Source organism: Cervus canadensis, chromosome 31 (assembly GCF_019320065.1).
Source record: "Cervus canadensis isolate Bull #8, Minnesota chromosome 31, ASM1932006v1, whole genome shotgun sequence".
NCBI classification, from domain to species: Eukaryota; Metazoa; Chordata; class Mammalia; order Artiodactyla; family Cervidae; genus Cervus; species Cervus canadensis.
This window is the reverse complement of record NC_057416.1, coordinates 13431056-13447950: the sequence shown is the minus strand read 5'-3', so window position 1 is coordinate 13447950 and position 16895 is coordinate 13431056. Positions and strand designations below refer to the sequence as shown.

General features: G+C 43.6%; 1 protein-coding gene across 10 annotated transcripts in view; it reads right to left on the bottom strand.

The window, feature by feature from the left end:
- Positions 1-2569: 2569 nt before the first annotated feature.
- Positions 2570-16895, bottom strand: part of STOX2 (storkhead box 2) — a 191892-nt gene continuing 177566 nt past the window's right edge. For 8 of the 10 annotated variants that reach the window (XM_043454094.1, XM_043454093.1, XM_043454098.1 and 5 more), the window contains 2 exons: positions 12100-14365; positions 2570-6935 (listed from right to left, as the gene is read on the bottom strand). In XM_043454094.1, the coding sequence (XP_043310029.1) occupies positions 6740-6935; positions 12100-14365 (2462 nt within the window). In that variant the 3' untranslated portion in view covers positions 2570-6739. Of the gene's footprint in view, positions 6936-11888; positions 11938-12095; positions 14366-16895 lie in introns of those variants that run through there. The other 2 variants (XM_043454095.1, XM_043454096.1) reach the window with 2 other exon arrangements.

The following is a 16895-nucleotide window of genomic DNA, read 5'->3' as shown; positions in this document are numbered from 1 at the left end:
ATGGATAATAGATTCTGAAGGCAGTTAAATACGGAGGCATTCGAAACCGGCACAAAAAGGCCTCCCTGGAGTATGTGGATAGCTTCCGAGTGTGTGCTGGATAGGGGAACCACACTCATTCGGGGGTGGAAGCTATGATACAAGTGATAACAAAACAAACTGACCACATTACTTTATAATTTCATTTAGAAAACTTAATTATATGCCTCTGTAAGCCTCACTTGGTTTTAAATTTGAGTAGCTGGCTAAAAATGGGATCTTTTTAAACATTCCTGGAAAAGATGTTGATCAGGAATTTCCATTTTCAGTTGTTTTAATTCAAAAGCTCTAATAACCAAGATTGTGCAATAAAATTTTGTTATGATGTGATATTAATTGAGGAGAGAAATAAAGTGGTCTCACGTAAGGTATTTTTTTCTCAAGTACCAAAAAAAAAAAAAAATCCACTTAGACATATAACCAAATGTTATTTAATATCTTAAAAAGTAACACAATCCAAAATGGATATTTCACACAACACTACATAAACAACATGAACACAATATTACCATATGGAGGGACTTTCAAATATAGACTTACAAAAATCCCTGTGCTTTTTTTTCTTTTAAGTTATTATACTAAGCATGACAAGTAATCATCATTTACAATATGGTACACTGACACGATAAAAACCATGTTACAAATGTGCTGTTATAAATCAGTAACATTAGGGAAGACATTTCATGAACTGTAATTATTTCATATGAAATACTATACAATATAAACAGAACATCCATCTTGGATGACCTTTACAGCAACCAGAGACCAAGTAATTTAAAATTTTTTTTTCAGTGCAAACACATTTTATTCAAGGCAGTCTTGGCTGCAAAATTCCTTTCTAACATACAGTAAATCCCACTTGCACTTCTTAATTCATTTATCCTAATGCAATAGTCACATTCAGTCACTCGGAGAAAGATACCTGCAGAATTGTGATCCCTTTAAACTGAACGTTGAAATTTAATTCTCCTCTAGACAGTTGTATCTATGTCAACTACTCTAAGGACCTTAATTTGTAGCTGTCAATACTTACATGAAGCTGACCCTAGGGCAGCTCTATGCCTAACCCGTCCTTGTACGCGCAGTACCACACACTGCTTTTCCCTTCCGATGTGGAGACCCTGGAGGTGTGTCGGGATCTAAGTGGGGAGGAGGCAGGAAGGGCGGACCGGGAGGAAAGGCAGGTGAGGAGCTGCGTGTGTATACGCCAGGATGGATTCTGTATAACTGCAGAGGATTCGTGCTGGAGACCTCAGATCTCGGGTTTGGTACCTCTTTGGGGAGGCAGGGCGCAAGGGAACAGGCATGTCAAAACCAGGCTCTGGGCAAGGAGGGAGGCAGCTGTATGTGGACCAAACAAGCTTCTAGCCTTACCCTGGCTTCCAGGGTCATGGCCACCTCACCTGGGAAACCATCCCTTTCCTCACTGGCAGGACGTGTGTGTGCGTATGTTCACGTTTGAGGACAGCAAGGAGCAAAGAAAGCCCTGTAACTGGTAATATACAATCATCAGAAGAAGGTTTAGTCCCCCTCGAGCCTTGTAGAATTCTGAACCTTGCAAACCAGCCACTCTAAGTCCTAGAACAACTGTAAAAACACAGTCCAGCGTGAGAGGAGCCATGGCTGGGATGGTGCTGTAAAAGACGCAGAGATGAACTCCATCGGGGAGACGCCAGTGTCTATTTCTAACACCCCAGGAAATAGAGTAATGCGTTTTCTCATAGATCTAATTCATGAAACCTCTCCCGAATAAAAGAAATCTATGGGAAAAGATTGGATGTATCCGGAATACTGTAAAACCTTCTGGGAGAGTTGACAGAGTGATGGCTGATTCCTTTATCTTACTTGGCAAAGATCAGACTGATGATAATCTCTTTCCTGTCCGTATTTTACTAACCCAGAGCAAAGCAATGTCTTCCATGGCTCTTGCCTCCATTTTTCCTGTGTCCTAGCTTCCTCAAGCCCTCAGTGTGTGCAGAAATTTGAGGATGGTGGGGTGATAAGAGACCTGGGGTGGGTGGTGGAGAGTCGGAGCGGGGAAGGAAAGGATCACTTCTGCGGGGACCACTGTCGCCCAACGGCGCACTGCGAGCTGGTTCTGTGACTGGCCTGTGATAAACGGAGAAGGTCCTCGACCAGGATCTTTTATCTCCTAATTTGAGATTAAAAAAAAAACAAAAAAAACCCACTTGGAACTAGATCAGCTTCCCTGGCAACTCCGGATTCTTCGGATTAGGGCTCAGTATACTGAATTTCAGTTGTGCTGAGACGCACTGTGGAGAGGACTCGATAAAAGTTTTTTTTTTAGTGAAAGTTTCTGTGTCAGCACCTCCCACTACCAGGGGCAGTCATGTTCCTGAAAGATGGTATTTTAGCACGGGATTTAGAGAAGCCCAATAGGAAACTGTAAACAATCTTGTGCAATCCAGATCTACTTCGGACCCCAAGGGCATCTGGGCGGCTTTTTTTGTTTTTTGTCAAATTCCCAACACCCTGAACTTTTTGAATGAAAATGGACAAAGGTGTCAAGTTGTATTTGTTTTCTTTGACTTTATTAGCACACATCAGAAAAATAGCATTGTATTTCGTGATTTCTCATGATGGTCTATCAAACAGATAGAAAATAGATCACTGATAGCTGCCACTGTGTTTCTGGGTAACCTTATGTCACTCCTGTTTGTTCAAGTACGCGTATTACAGATAGGACCTGCGTTGTGAACTGTGAATCCGAATGCTTTGGAAGCACTTTGAGATCCCCAAATGAATGTGCGAAGTGCTCACAGGTTGTTGGTTTTTAATCAAGCTCCAAACACTGCCCATGTTATAAATTGTGAGGCTTTTCAAATCAAGATCACTACTGTATGGTGAGCAATACGCCTATCATTTAAGTTAAAAACTTTATTTTCAAGTACACTTTGTGGTGATAAGTGGTTTGTCCTGGGTAGAATTTTACAAAGCTGTGCCAACCTAAAAAACAAACATGCTTTCATTGCTGCTGAACAGGTTTCTTTTTTTTTTTCCCTCCCCATAGTGACTGCAATATAATTTAAACTTACATTTTAGAAATGCTGGTTGGATTATGAAAAAGGGAGACTGAGGAACAGCTGGTGTTCAGATAGTTGTGATTCCAGATTAACTTTCACTGGATGCTTCCTGAACTTGAACGTCACAACATCAGAGAAGCAGTCATTTATTACTTTCACCAGCGAGTCCTCTTTCAGCTTTTCCCGTTTTCTCTATTTGATGGAACCCCCCCCCCTTTCACATGCTTATGAAGGTCCCCTGAGATGTGCAAAATATATAAAATGAAATACAAATTATGGAACGGAAGTTGTGGATAACAAAGCACAGCTCTTTTAATTCCAATGAAGTCTGGGCTCGACACGGTAGCATGCAAGTGAAGGCAGAGAGGCCCAAAGTGCTTCAAAGTCGACAGTCCAAATTTCTGGTGTGTCTTATGACCGAAAACCTAGAATTCAAATCAGATTTTCATAGGAGTAAATAGCTTGCTAAATTATGTTTACCAACTGGCTCTTGGCCAGAGAGAGCTCTTAGCAGGAATGAGGTGGGGGCAGGGGCGGGGGAGACAAGAAATTTAAACTTTTCATTCATAACAAAATCAAGTGCTTTCTGTGGGAAAGAAGAGAGACGGGGTTTACAGCTGAGAGTGAGATAATGCCATCAAAGAAAAACCATGGCAATGAGACAGTCACGAGTCCACATAGGCAACCACTGACACACACAGAGAATGCCATGGCCTAATGGTTAAGAACGTTGTCAACTTTGCTTTTCCGAACAATACACTTGAACGCACTGCGGCCGCTTCATCAAATTTATGGAGGTAGTTATATGTAAAAATAAAAATTACCATAAAGTAATATGCTGTATCATAATAATACATAAGTGTGCAAAATGCCGACAGATGGGTTGACCCTTTAAAGTTGAACACTCACTACACAGAGATTCAACCAGATTCAGTTTTGTAAACCTTTTAGTTGATAAACTCTAAGTGAAGTCTAGGTAAGCAGCCGTGGCCACAAAGCGATCGTTTCACCAGAGGAAAAGGAAGCTGGCAAAGCTTGGAGCGGGTTACTGAGAACATCACCGCAGACCATCTGGGGTCACACTCGTGACGTGCTTCCAGCTCCCTCTTCTCCCCCATTCATTCAGGCATCCCAATTCGATTCAGACGGGCATGTATCTGCATGGAACGTCTGCTCACACCATATCCTCCTTGAAGTCCATCGTTTCTATGCTAATGGCTGCTGGTCTAAGGGAGTTTGTTTTTTTTTTCTTCCCTAAATCATGTACCCCATAGCATCGGGCAAAGAGTGTACACATTTTATTCAAATGTCTTCTGTAAACCTATTTCTTGTGAAATATTGATAAATTCATATTTTAAAGCTTCTCTTTAAAGGTAATGCTTTTCTTTCCTGTTCACACAGTATTTGATTATTCTAATGGCTACTTTAGGAGGATCAACTAGAGGCTGATGTATTGTTTCAATGGTTCTATTATTTATGAACTGATTGTATGATTCACGCTGGAGGGTAGGTTTAGGGGTGAGAAAAAGAGAATTTAGACAGAAAAATTTAGTAACTGTGTGGTATACAACTCCCCAAGGACACAGACTCTGTGTATAGTCTATTGGATACGTCATCATTCCTTCTGGACAAATTTAAGCAGTGAGACAAGAGTGCATTTCTGAGCAATCAAGGCATGCCTTGGAGGAAATTAAGCAGGAGACTGAAAGCCAACGACAGAAGCATTTTAAAGGTGTGGGAGTTTGCCAAGAAACGTGCTCACGTTTCACTATAAGCACAAAGAAAGGAAACTATACTAAACTTGACGAGTCCAGTTGGACCCAACGAAACTTCCAGCTATCTGAAAAAGCATGAGAGAGTCTCTAAATGTTTCAAGAAACAGCCCAACTGTGTCTATTTAAAGACTCTACTCTTTAAACAGATGGCTAGTGACTCAACCTAATACTGAAGCAGGAGTGTTTCGCCAATTTATGCCAATTCCTGAAATCCGAGGTGAAAATATTTTAGATTTATTTTGGGGTATTTATTTTGTGGTATATGGCTCCAAACATCACATGCCACTCAGCTAAATAAAACTTTTGGTCAGACCATTTACTGGTATCAAATGAAATCCTTTTGTGAATAAATTTCCATTATCTACAGATTTATTCCATGGTTCTCCTAAGATGAGACATGGGAACTTTTGAGACATCTCTTCCCTAGAGAACTGAATCTTGATTATTTGTAATCCCTTTGTTGCTGAGAACCTTCTCTGTAGTCATCATGACACTGTAAACCAAAGCAAAATGTAATTAACAAACCATCCTGAAATAAGTTGGGCTAAAAACTATACTATACATCCACCTAAAAATGCCTCCTGAAATTGGTTACAAAGTATCTGTAAACATTACTCTGGCATAGTTCATGTGTGCATAATTGTTATTCTGATAAATTTAGGGGGTGTACAGTTAGGGTTCCACCACACTTGCAGAATGATCACATTCTGTTGTTAATTACATGGGCACATGTATATTTCTAATGAAAAAGTATTTTAAAGTTTTCTCTATAGATATCTTCCCAGGAATAAAAGGCCTGAAGTTCAACTCTCCCTAAATTTGCTCTTTCCTATAACCACTAAAAATTATCTCCCACAGCCTAATTTAGGCATTCTATTTAAAACTACATAAAATAGATTTATGTCCTTCCATTAGAAAGAATAACGTCCCCAGGCCATAGTCTTCATTTGTATCACAAAGAACATTTTGCTTTTAAACAAACTAATTACCATTTATCTCTGATAGTAAGGTAGCATCACCCTTAAGTCTCACAAGGAAGAAATGCTCTTCCTTCACTATCTGATGAACACCTTTTTAAAAGTCCGCATTACCTCTCCCATTGCTCAGCGCTGTGCCTCAGCCAGGCTGGGGGGACCCTTCCTTTGTCCATTTCAGAATCAAAGGCCTATATTCCTGTTTGTGATGATGGAAGGTTAAACATATCAGACAAGCATCTGTGACACTTAAAAAACAAAATCCCGAAAACAAACACTCCCAGTATTTGGATCACGACCCCTTCTGACACACTTCCGTGGGCTCCTATACAAAATCGTGTCAAAAAAACTCACAGTGCAAAATGACTGGGGCCTCAATGATTCACACACAAAGGGCTGGGGTCCCTTTTAGTCATTTTGGCATCAATTTCCCTCAAGGTAGACCCTTGCATTTGACATTTTGTGGTGGCTTAGTTATCTTTTTTTTTTTTTCTTTTGGAAGTGTCAAGGATCAGTTCTGTGGCACCATCTGGTCACAGACTGGGAGCAACACGCATCTGTGGCATTTTAGAATGGACTTGGCAACTGCAAGACATCGAAAATGCATATTACACTTACAGTGTCTAGACTTCCATATGTGTGCTCAGTTACAATTAGTGAAGCAAAAGTGTACATATCACCCTACTGCTATTCTTGTTGCTACAGAGCCATAAATGTGAAAAGCAATACTCTGAAATAAAGATTTTTTCGGTTGTTGTTTTTTGCCCTAGCCTACTTAGCAGCACAGTTTAAGTCAACACAAAAACTGCCATTGAGATGCTTGTCTTTCCAAAGATGTAAACACCAGCCACAGTGTCGTAAACTTGGCTGTATCGAATGAGACGGGAGATCGGAGGCAGGATGACTATCACACACTAGTAACAGAAGCTTGCAAGCAGTTGGAAGGTTTCTGTAATTTCTCAGCTTCGTTGGTGGGGGGGTCCGTACTTGCTCGGAAACTGAAGGCCGGGCCAGCTCCACCGTGGGCCGGGCTCCAGGTAGGGTTCTGACGACGGTTACTTTCAACAATGCTTGATGTGTTGGAAGCCAGGCTCTCCCGAGTGCTACAAGAGTAAAAAGGTTTTGTTTGGTTTGGTTTTTAACATAAATAATTATATATTGAGCCCTAGAGGAAGAGCAAATGATGGAGTTAATGGATTTCCTCTGGCGGTTTATCATGTCATGTATATAGCATCTCATACTGATTATTCACATATGCTCCAGCAACTTGGACTCCAGAAGCTTTTCACAAGACATGTTATCATCAGCAGCACGCTGAGCAAAGGGTTTTCATACAGCTAAATATATGTCTTCCCTAGACTTTCATATTCAAGGAAACGCCTTCAAAATCTGATGTGATAGATGGCTCTCATGTTCCTTTTTTAAAAAGACTAGTCTTTGTAAATTATACATAGGTAATGATTTCATTTCAGGCTCAAAATTCATGGAGAGAATTGCTCCTGAATCAACTGCATACTTTTATCCTAATGATTCTGTTTTCATTCTTGCTTAGTAGATTTTTGACTCTGGAGGTGAACTTCAAGTAGGACACTAGCCAATTTGCAGCAGTGATGGGAATAACATTGTTTTTTAAAGACGTCATACCTCTGTTTCAAATACATAATGACGTCATACTCTGTTTCAAATACATAACACTTTAGTTTATGTATATTCTATTTCCAGATAATGAATCTAAGGTTTTCTCTATTTACATTTATTTCCTCCCTTCTTCCACTTTGGTAGAAATGTTTAATTTTTTAAAGGAATCTTTAGAGGTGATTTAAAAGCTTCTAGTATTTTGATTTCTCTTTTTTCTAATTTAGAAATACTTAAATCTATTTTATTGTCCCAAGAGGTGTATAACATTTAACATGTCAAATGTGTAGGACGGTGACAGAAATAAGATGACTTGGCCTGACTGATGGGAACTGAGCGAGTTTTTGTGTTCCAGGTCCTCAAAACGGTGATACAAAACTTACCAGCTCACAAAGAGGTAGAAGGAAGCATAATGATGCTCAAAACATCCACCCTATTGGATAGATTCAAGGTTTATGAAATATTCTTACATGTTGGTCCCCATCACTGATTTAAAGTCAAACGATCCTCACCACCTGGCTTTCATCCTCATCCAATACTCACAGTGAGTCTGTCTGAGCATTATACCTTGGCAGCCATGCCTGACAGGGCATTTCATCCTGACCCTTTGTGGCCTTAAGCTTGCTTCTCAACAAAAAGCCAAGAGTTAGTTGTTTAAAAGGGAGTCTGTTCACCGACTACCAAAAAGACAACTGGATGCCTCTTCCTGACTGCAGAGGGTACCTCCAGAGGGTTCATATCTTCATAGAAGTAAATCAAGTTCTTTCATGATGCTTATGGTCAATCTGGGCATATCTAAGGAATACTCCAAAATATCATCACTGAAGTGATGGAAAACTCTAGACTTACCTACTTACCTGCCTTATACCTCCTCTAAGAAAATCCATCAGTGTTTTTCCAGGACTACAACTGAGAGTCAGGTGGAGGGAGGAAAAAGGACAATAAACATGCAGAACCCCAGAGAGGTCGTGACACGCTCCTTCGGTTTCATTTGTAATCACAGTAGTAACTTTTTAGGGCATTTGGCTTCCTCATCTTTAGAGCAGGGTGAGTTACGTGCTGTACCTACTCAGTGAGTGACTCAGAAGAAGAAATAAGCAACCAGGAAAGATCTGTACACGCAAAAGCTAGACAAATGCGGGGAGTTATTTCTGTCGTACGTCTGGCATCTCATGAAAAAAAATCAGTCTCCGTGGGGAGGCTTGGGAATCTATGTATTACTAGTGACTTTTTTTCCCCCCTATGGGAAACTGCATTTTGAGGTCCCAGGAATCCACTTCTAAACCAGTTTTTGAGGTGGGAAGTTAACTTATCAAGTCAGTACTGCATGTCAGGTACCGTCAACACACATCATTGCAACAGATGGCCTAAGGTGGGAGCTACATGTGCTCTAAGATTCCTCGGACTACCTTTGACCACGGCCAACATGTTAATAGTGATAAACACAATGGGGCATTCCAGTGTCTCCAAAGGATATATCTCATTACTACTGCGACACTGAGTACAGTGTTTGACAGTCAAATGGAAGGCTGTGGATATGATGATGAGACAACTCATGGAGATGGAGGGTGAGCAGTAACAACAGTCCTCACATTTAAAATGTCACATTTTTTTAAAAAGAGAGCTAATGGAGTGCAACCTTAAAAATAAAATCTCAGAATTTTATAGGCAGCAGAACTGAACCAAGAGGCCCTGCTGTTCCGTGTCCTGCACGCGCTCCCCTTGGGCCCGCACTTGGACAGCACAGGACACATCAGACACGTGCTGGGCGGCCTGGAGCCCTCTGATTCTCATATTGTGTTTATCAACAGGTTTTCAGCCTCAACTCTGGAACAGCAGGCTTTTCATGACAGGATTCTTCATTTGCAATATTCGATCTCACGGCAGAGTTTAAATTTCTACCTAGTTTCCTTCTCTCAAAGCACTTTGAAGTGAAAGTGTTAGTCGCTCAGTCTTGTCCGACTCTTTGCGACCCCACGGGCTGTAGCCCGGCAGGATCCCCTGTCCGTGAGATTTCCCAGGCGAGAATACTGGAGTGGGCTGCCATTCCCTTCTCCAGGGGATCTTCCTGACTAAAGGGGACTAAAGAATTTTGGAAATGTGGCCGAACACGACTTCTGAGTCAGCACTGAAGACTCGACAGTGTGGAGATCGCCTTTTTTTTGCAAGGGGGAGTGGGCTGGTGGTGCAGGTTGGACCTCTGTTGCTCACTGAGCTCGTTCCCTGAAAGATCTGAATAAATGGCCCCCTGCAGATTCCCGTATCTGTAACGGTGGAGCCTTGTCAGCATGACAGTGCTATTTGGCTCAAAGACTCCTTACGCTGGAGAGTAAAACTTCCTGTAACTCAAATATTCTCCTTCACAGACAATCCTCACGCATCGGAAAGGTAACTGAGTAGATTTATCGAAGTAGAGGGGAAATATAATTTAAAAGTTAATATCAAAAATAAGTTTGTCACCCAGGTTCTAACCAAAGGATATGAAAATCAAAAGGGGTGTGATCAGGAATTGTTCTGTAGATTCTCTAACTGCATGACATTTATGGGTGATCTCCATATTCCCATAAAGAAAATTCTACCTAGTAACAGAGGGCAGATAGCTCCTGACTGAAGACTGTCTCCTTAGGATAACCTATCAGGACAGCACATTTGACCCTGAGTACACTATTAAAGCAATGCAAATAAGCTTTGTTCAAGAAATGATCCCATTCATCAATTCCATAATCTGTACTCCTAATTTAGAGATAATAAAATATATTCTGTGGAGAGACTGGTTCAACAATTACATGAACATTTCTGTTAACCTGCCCCCATACAAAAAAACTCTCAATATTATGCAGTGGTCAGGTTTTGAGTCAGAACCCACTCAACTCTCAATGTCCCCCTTGCAACTATCTCTGGAGCACTGTGGTTTTCCCTCCGTGGAGGTCTAGCGGCCAAGAGTGCCCCGTGAAGAGCTGGAAACTGGTGTGGAGAGGCATCGAGCAGGGAGAGCCCATAGAATAAGAAACAGCAGAGCAGGAGGTCCAGGCCAATAACCCACACCTTCCATAAGCAATGGTAGTGAACGTCTACCACCAATGGCAGACTTTTAGTTATGCTTATCGGCTATCCCCTACTAGGAAATCAAGAGGAAAAATGAAAGTAGAAGAGGGGAGCAGAGAGAAAAGAATATATAAAACAACTGGTATATAAATTAAGATTTCATTCGGGATAACAAAACATTTAGCAAAAATTATTTCTTAGCAAAGTCATTTAACAGGCCAGTAGTCTGCAGACTGAGTGTCATGGCCCCCTCAGGTTTTAAGGTCCCCGAGGGTAGGCAGAGCAGACATGGAGCTCCTGGCTTCCACGTTAACCAGGGTGCCATCTCTGTGGTTTGTTTAGATATCAGACTTCCACACATGTTAACTTGGAAAAGAAATGTTACTTGACAATAATAATAATGGTAATAAAGAACTAGCCCTTTAAGAAATAACCAAGGTCTGATACGGGACAATACAGGTGAATGATTCCCAGTTCTGGTTTTGGGATGCTCTGTCTCCAAATTATCCAGAGACAGAGTCAAAGGATTACAATGCAACTAATTTTAATTCTTAATAATTAAAATAAATATAAGAAATACATATTCGTATCTTGGACTCGTTCAAATACAAAATACTATAAAAAGTTGGGAATCACAACTAATGGGAGATGTCAATCTCTCAACAGTATTTCTGCATCTCAGAGTCACCAATCTGGAGTAGAATTGAGAAGGAGAGTCAGGTCCCAAGTCGCTCGTGGAAGAGAAGGAAGAATTAAGGAGAAAAAAAGGAAAGTGGCATAGACTCCCTTTTGCTTCCTAACCCCCTGAACCACTTCAGTGCCCTGGCTGTGGCCACTGGGCACTACATACTCAGCTGTTAGCCCTCTGCTGAATTACCAGCACCTCCCAAAAAGAAGGCACCACGATCGGCATGCCTACACAGTGCCCATTCTGCAGGAGGAGAAAAGAAAGTGCCGGCATGCACTTCGGTCTAACGGAGCACAGGCCCCCAGTCTTCCTGGGACAGGACCAGTTCCACGTGCCTGCAGACTTTTGAGTGGTGAGAGGAAGGTGTATGACAGCAAGAGGTGCAGGCTGCACAGAAAGTCAGGGTTGAGAGGATAACAAGCTTCTAGATCCGCTGCAGAGGTTGTGAGATGAGCTATTATATTCTCACTAGATGGATTCCCTATCTCTGAGTCAATCAAGTTATTCCCAACTCCTACCTCCCACCCTCACACTGACTACTCATTTTACTCAAAAAGCGACTATTTTTTGAAGGACTTAAAGAAAAAAAAAAACCAACAACCCTTCCTTTATCAGCGTGGTGGCAATATCAACATCGAAATACTTGGGAAATGTTGGTCTTAGATTGGACGGGAAGGAGCCAACCCACCAGTCCAGATTGGTGATCTCTACAGCTGCAGAAACATTTGTTTCAATTCCTGAAAAAGAAGTCAGAAACAGGCTGTTAACAACACAACTCACACAACTCTTCACCCTCTTTCACAGAACTGAGACTGAAATTAGAAACTCTTTGAGTTAATCTGCATAAAGCCCCAGGCCCCGGTGGATGTATGCGTGTGCACACAGACGCCTCTCCCTACCGTGGGGAGTTGAATCCACTATCCACCGTGATGCTGCTGCTGTCCATGCTGTCTAGACGTGCCGAGTGGGTGGCCCTCTGGTTGCTGCTGCTGTCGGCTTCCTTTGGGGCGAGCAGGGTGAGGTTCTTCTCAAATTTCCTCTGCAAGTCTCTTTCCTTCTCCCTCTCCAGGAGCCACTGCATGGTCCCTACATCGTCTCTGTTTTTCTCCTCCTCCGCGTTCTTGTTGGCCCCTTCCTCAGACTCATCGTCATCAGACACGTTGTAATAGTCGAAAGAGGCCTCCTGGTTCCCCACGGACTCCGGCTGACGCTGGGAAGCCGGCAGGGTGGGGGCGGCTGAGGTCCCCAGGGACGGCTCGGGTTTCTCGCATCGGCCTGGCAGTGTGTCGGCAGGGGTCTTCGGGTGCGATTTGAGGAGGGACAGGGTTGATTTGTGATAGCTGTTTACAGACAAGGTGCTGTGAAGAGGTTTGAACAGTGTGTCTTTGCTGAATATCTCTTTCCTCTTGTCCAGGGTGCTGGGCTCGGCGCCGTGATGCTGGATGAGGCGTCCGTTGGCAAGACCTTCGACTACGGCGCCTGGAGTGACTGGGCCCCCGCCCGACCCCTTTGGCGACTCCTCCTTGTGCCCCGCAGGCTCCCTGGAGGAATGAGGGGCCTGCCTGTCCGACAGCGGCAGCTTTTTCACTCCTTCCGCCAGGGTCAGAGTGTCATGGTCCTCTTTGTTCTTTCCCAGAGGTGACGGCGCCGTGAGCACCGTTTCGCTGGAGGTGTTGCACTGGAAATAGTCATCTGCAGCCGTCTTTGTTGGACAAGAGTTGAGTTCACCAAAGGATGGCAAACTCTCGGGCGCTTTGCCTGGCTCCAAGAGGCTACAAGCGCTGGGCGGTTCCTTGCTGCCACTGACTATTTCTGGAATACACACCTCTTTATAGCTTGCGGAGGAAATGTGAGCCCTTTGATGACCGACAGTCTGTGCAGGCCTTAAAGTACTGTCATCAATGTAGGATTGGCTGGGGGTCTGGTCATCTTGGCTACAGCCTTCGGCCAGGTCTTCAGGCGTCCCCAGAGAAGAAGCACCCAGAGGGCCTTTGGAGTTATCCATCGATCTGGACCTCTCCTTGGCTTTGTTGGATCTCTCGTTCCTGGACCTTCGGTCCTGGGTATGGCTGTGGCTTCGGTGCACTTTTGAGTGGGAGCTTCCCCTGGAAGGTTCAGGAAAAGGCATCTCAGTCCTCCTTTTGGCCAGTTCCCCAGACACGTCCCATTCCGGGGTCATGGGGAAATGAGACTCGATCACGTTCGGGTTGCTATGCATGATGAAGTTATCCCCTTTGTGTTCAATGATGAAGCAGCCCTCCCGGGGGGCCCTGGTAAGAGGGTCACAAAAATCATACTCCCTGTCACCCGGGATATCCAGATGGGAACCATCGGATGGGTCTCCCTTGGACACTCGCGTCTTGCTGTGCGACCGAGACTTTCCGTGGGACTTGCGGTGAGTCCGGCTCTTTTTACTTCTTCCACTGTGATGGGCGGAGGACCCGGCTTTACTCCGGTGCGCCTTCTCTTCTTCAAGTTTCTTCATCAGCGCAGTGTGCCGCATGACGTTTTCCACGGTCAAGTCCGGGTTAATACGCCTGATGATCTCCATCTCCACCTCCCGAGGGATGGTGGTCGGCGTGTCCTCGTCTCGCAGGGGCCACTCTTCGGGAGGAAACTGGGCGGAGAAGTTGGCTAGCTGCTTGGTCTTGTCCTTCTTAAAGCTGAGCCGGAATAACTTGAGCCCGAATTTCTTGGACTGCTTTTCGCTGTCCTTCGGTTTGGACAGGGTTTCCGTTTTGTAGGAGAAGTTGACAGTACTTTTGCTCTTTTCAGTGGCTGGCACCTGGCAGAAGGAAGGAGGGCAGTAAGGGTCTTTGCAGTCCTTGGCGGGCTTCCTCTGCAGGGTGGCCGCGTGCATGCCATGCACGTCTTCCCTGCAGCAGTGGCAGGAGTCGCAGTGGTTCCTGGGCAACGTTCTTTCCCTGACGCAGCCTGAGGCAGAGGGCGTGAGGGTCCCCGGCTGGGGAGAGGTACACTGAGACCTGTCAGGTATCCTCTCGTCCAGATGGTACCATTTACTGTTAGTTCTTATGAGGGAAGGAGTTATGAAATAAGTCTGTGGGGTGACGATGAAGTAGCCATCAGGAGTCGGGTAGATCTTCCTCTCCCGGACCAGCGTGTTCAGCGTGTGCCGGAGAATTTCTTGGCTTGGGGTGGGAACACCTGAAACCAAAGCACACACTCATGAGAATGGAAGGAGCGGGGTGCAGTTGATTCTGGAGTGTTTTGAGTCTGCTTATGGACTGAATGGTGCCCCCCCCCCAAACTGATCCCCATGTTCAAGCCCTAATCCCCAGGGCGATGCTACTAAGAGGTGGGAGTTTGGGGGAGGTGATTAGGTTCAGATGAGGTAATAAACTTGCAGCCTCCATGATGTGCCTTTATAAGGACAGGAAGAAACTAGAGCTCTCTCCCCGTGATGTGAGGGTATGGCTGTCTGCAAATCAGGATGGAGGCTCTCACCAGACACCAAATCTGCAGGTGCCTTTTATCTTGGATTTTCCAGTCCCAGAATTGTGAGACATAAATGTCTGTTGTTTCAGCTGCCCAGTCCATGGTATTTTGTTATAGCAGTCCACATGGACTAAGACAGAATCCTGTTAATTTTGTCCAGCTTCTAAGTATCATCATACAGCAACTAAATAGGATTCAAAGGTGTTCATCAAGTTTAACATGAATCCTGGTTTTCTCTGATAATTCTTAGGGAATTGTACTACCAACAGAACAGGAAAAGACAAAAGCTGGGAAGAGAGAAATGGATGCTAGATGGAGTTAGGTGGCTACTGTTGTTATAAACCTTTACTGAACTGAATTGTTCAAGACAGAATTTTTTTTTTGGCTGCTCTGCATGGCATGAGGGATTTTAGTTCGCCTACTGGGGATCGAACCCAAGACCCCCTGCAGTGGACGTGCAGAGTCCTAACTACTGGACTGCCAGGGATGTCCCAAAGACAGAATATCCTTAAATGAAGAAAAAAACATTTTCAGTATAAGTTTACAGAAAAGACTTTGAATAAAAGCAACCAGGAAATCAGGGTTAAGAGTGCCATCTTGGTATTAAAAAGAAATCTAAAATATGTAGAGGCTACCACATACACTTGAAGCTGCTCCATACTCTCATTCCAAGATTAAGCTTATTTAATAAACTTAATTTTATAAATTATATAAAAGGGCAACTAGACTTGACCATTGTTTAGGATGTACTCTCCAATTTTGAAATCATCATCTTCAAATTTGAATGTGATTACAGCACTGGTGATATTTAGGTGAGACCTTCCTCCTTCTTGTCATAAGCCAGCAAAAGGAAGGTGGCAACAAAATGAATTTTTCAAATTCATAGCCAGAGAGCTCTCATAAACACACCAGTGAAAGCTTAGAGGCTCTTACATCCATCTGACCACTGAGTCTCAAACTGCTGTATTCGTTAGAAAAGATTTTCCAGAAGAAAATCACAGATACTCTTTTGAACAGTGAGATTTTCCAGAAGAAAATCACAGATACTCTTTTGAACAGTGACTGTTTTCAGAGTTTTGTGTGCACATTTAAGTGCTGACTACCTTAAGAGACAATTAAGAATATACGTTCTTAAGAGAGTATAAATTCTCCAGCCTGTAGCATGTTTACTTAATTTCTTTAATGTTCTCCCTTCCTCAGTGCCAGACAAATCAAGGGTGATCATATTTCTAAGACTGACCTGAATGATATCATTTGGAAATAGGTCAGGTGGAATCATCCTGGCAATATTCAACTGTGTCTGACCCACAAAAATGGCAATTTCAGGGGAGACTGAAAGCTCACGCTCTTGGGTCAGACTGCAAGGATCCAAACTCCAGCTTCGCCACTGGTAGCTGATGTTACTGGCTGAATTAACTGTGAGTCCTCCTGCCCGCCATATTCATATCTAAGTCCTAATCCCTAAGTCCTAATCCCCAGTATCCTAGAATGTTACATTATTTGGACATGGGGTCTTTATAGAGATATCCAAGTTAAAATGAGGTTGTTAGAGTGAGCCCCGGCGCACTATGTCTGGTGTCCTTCTACAAAGGGGAAATGTGGACACAGAGATATCACAAGGAGAGGAACTGGTAGAAGGCAGATAACTACTAGTCCCAGTTTGAGGCTGGGACAGATTCTTCTCTCACAGCCCTCAGAAGACACCAACCAACCCTGCCGATATGTTGATCTTGGAATTGTAGCATCCAGAATTGTAAGACAACAGATGTCTGTACTTTGTTAAGACTGCTCTAGAGAACTGCTACAGCTGAGGCGGCTTGCTTAACCACTCTGACCCTTGACTTACTGTCATCAAAATGTGGACAATAATAGTCTGTGCGTGCCTAGTTGCTCAGTCACGTCCAACTCTTTGCAACCCCATGCACGACAGCCCACCAGGCTCCTCTGTCCATGGGATTCTCCAGGCAAGAATACTGGAGTGGGTAGCCTTTCCCTTCTCCAGGGATCTTCCTGACCCAGGAATAGAACCCAGGTCTCCCGCACTGCAGGCAGATTCTTTGCTGTCTGAGCCACCAGGCAAGCAGGACAGCAACAGTACCTATCTTCAGAGGGAGGCTGTGAGTTTAAATGAGTTTAATGTATGTAGAATAGTGCCTGACATAGGGAGTGCTCACAAATATTAGCTATCAGTAGTCTCAACTTTGGGTCAGGACCCATGGAAACTCCGATTACCACCAAA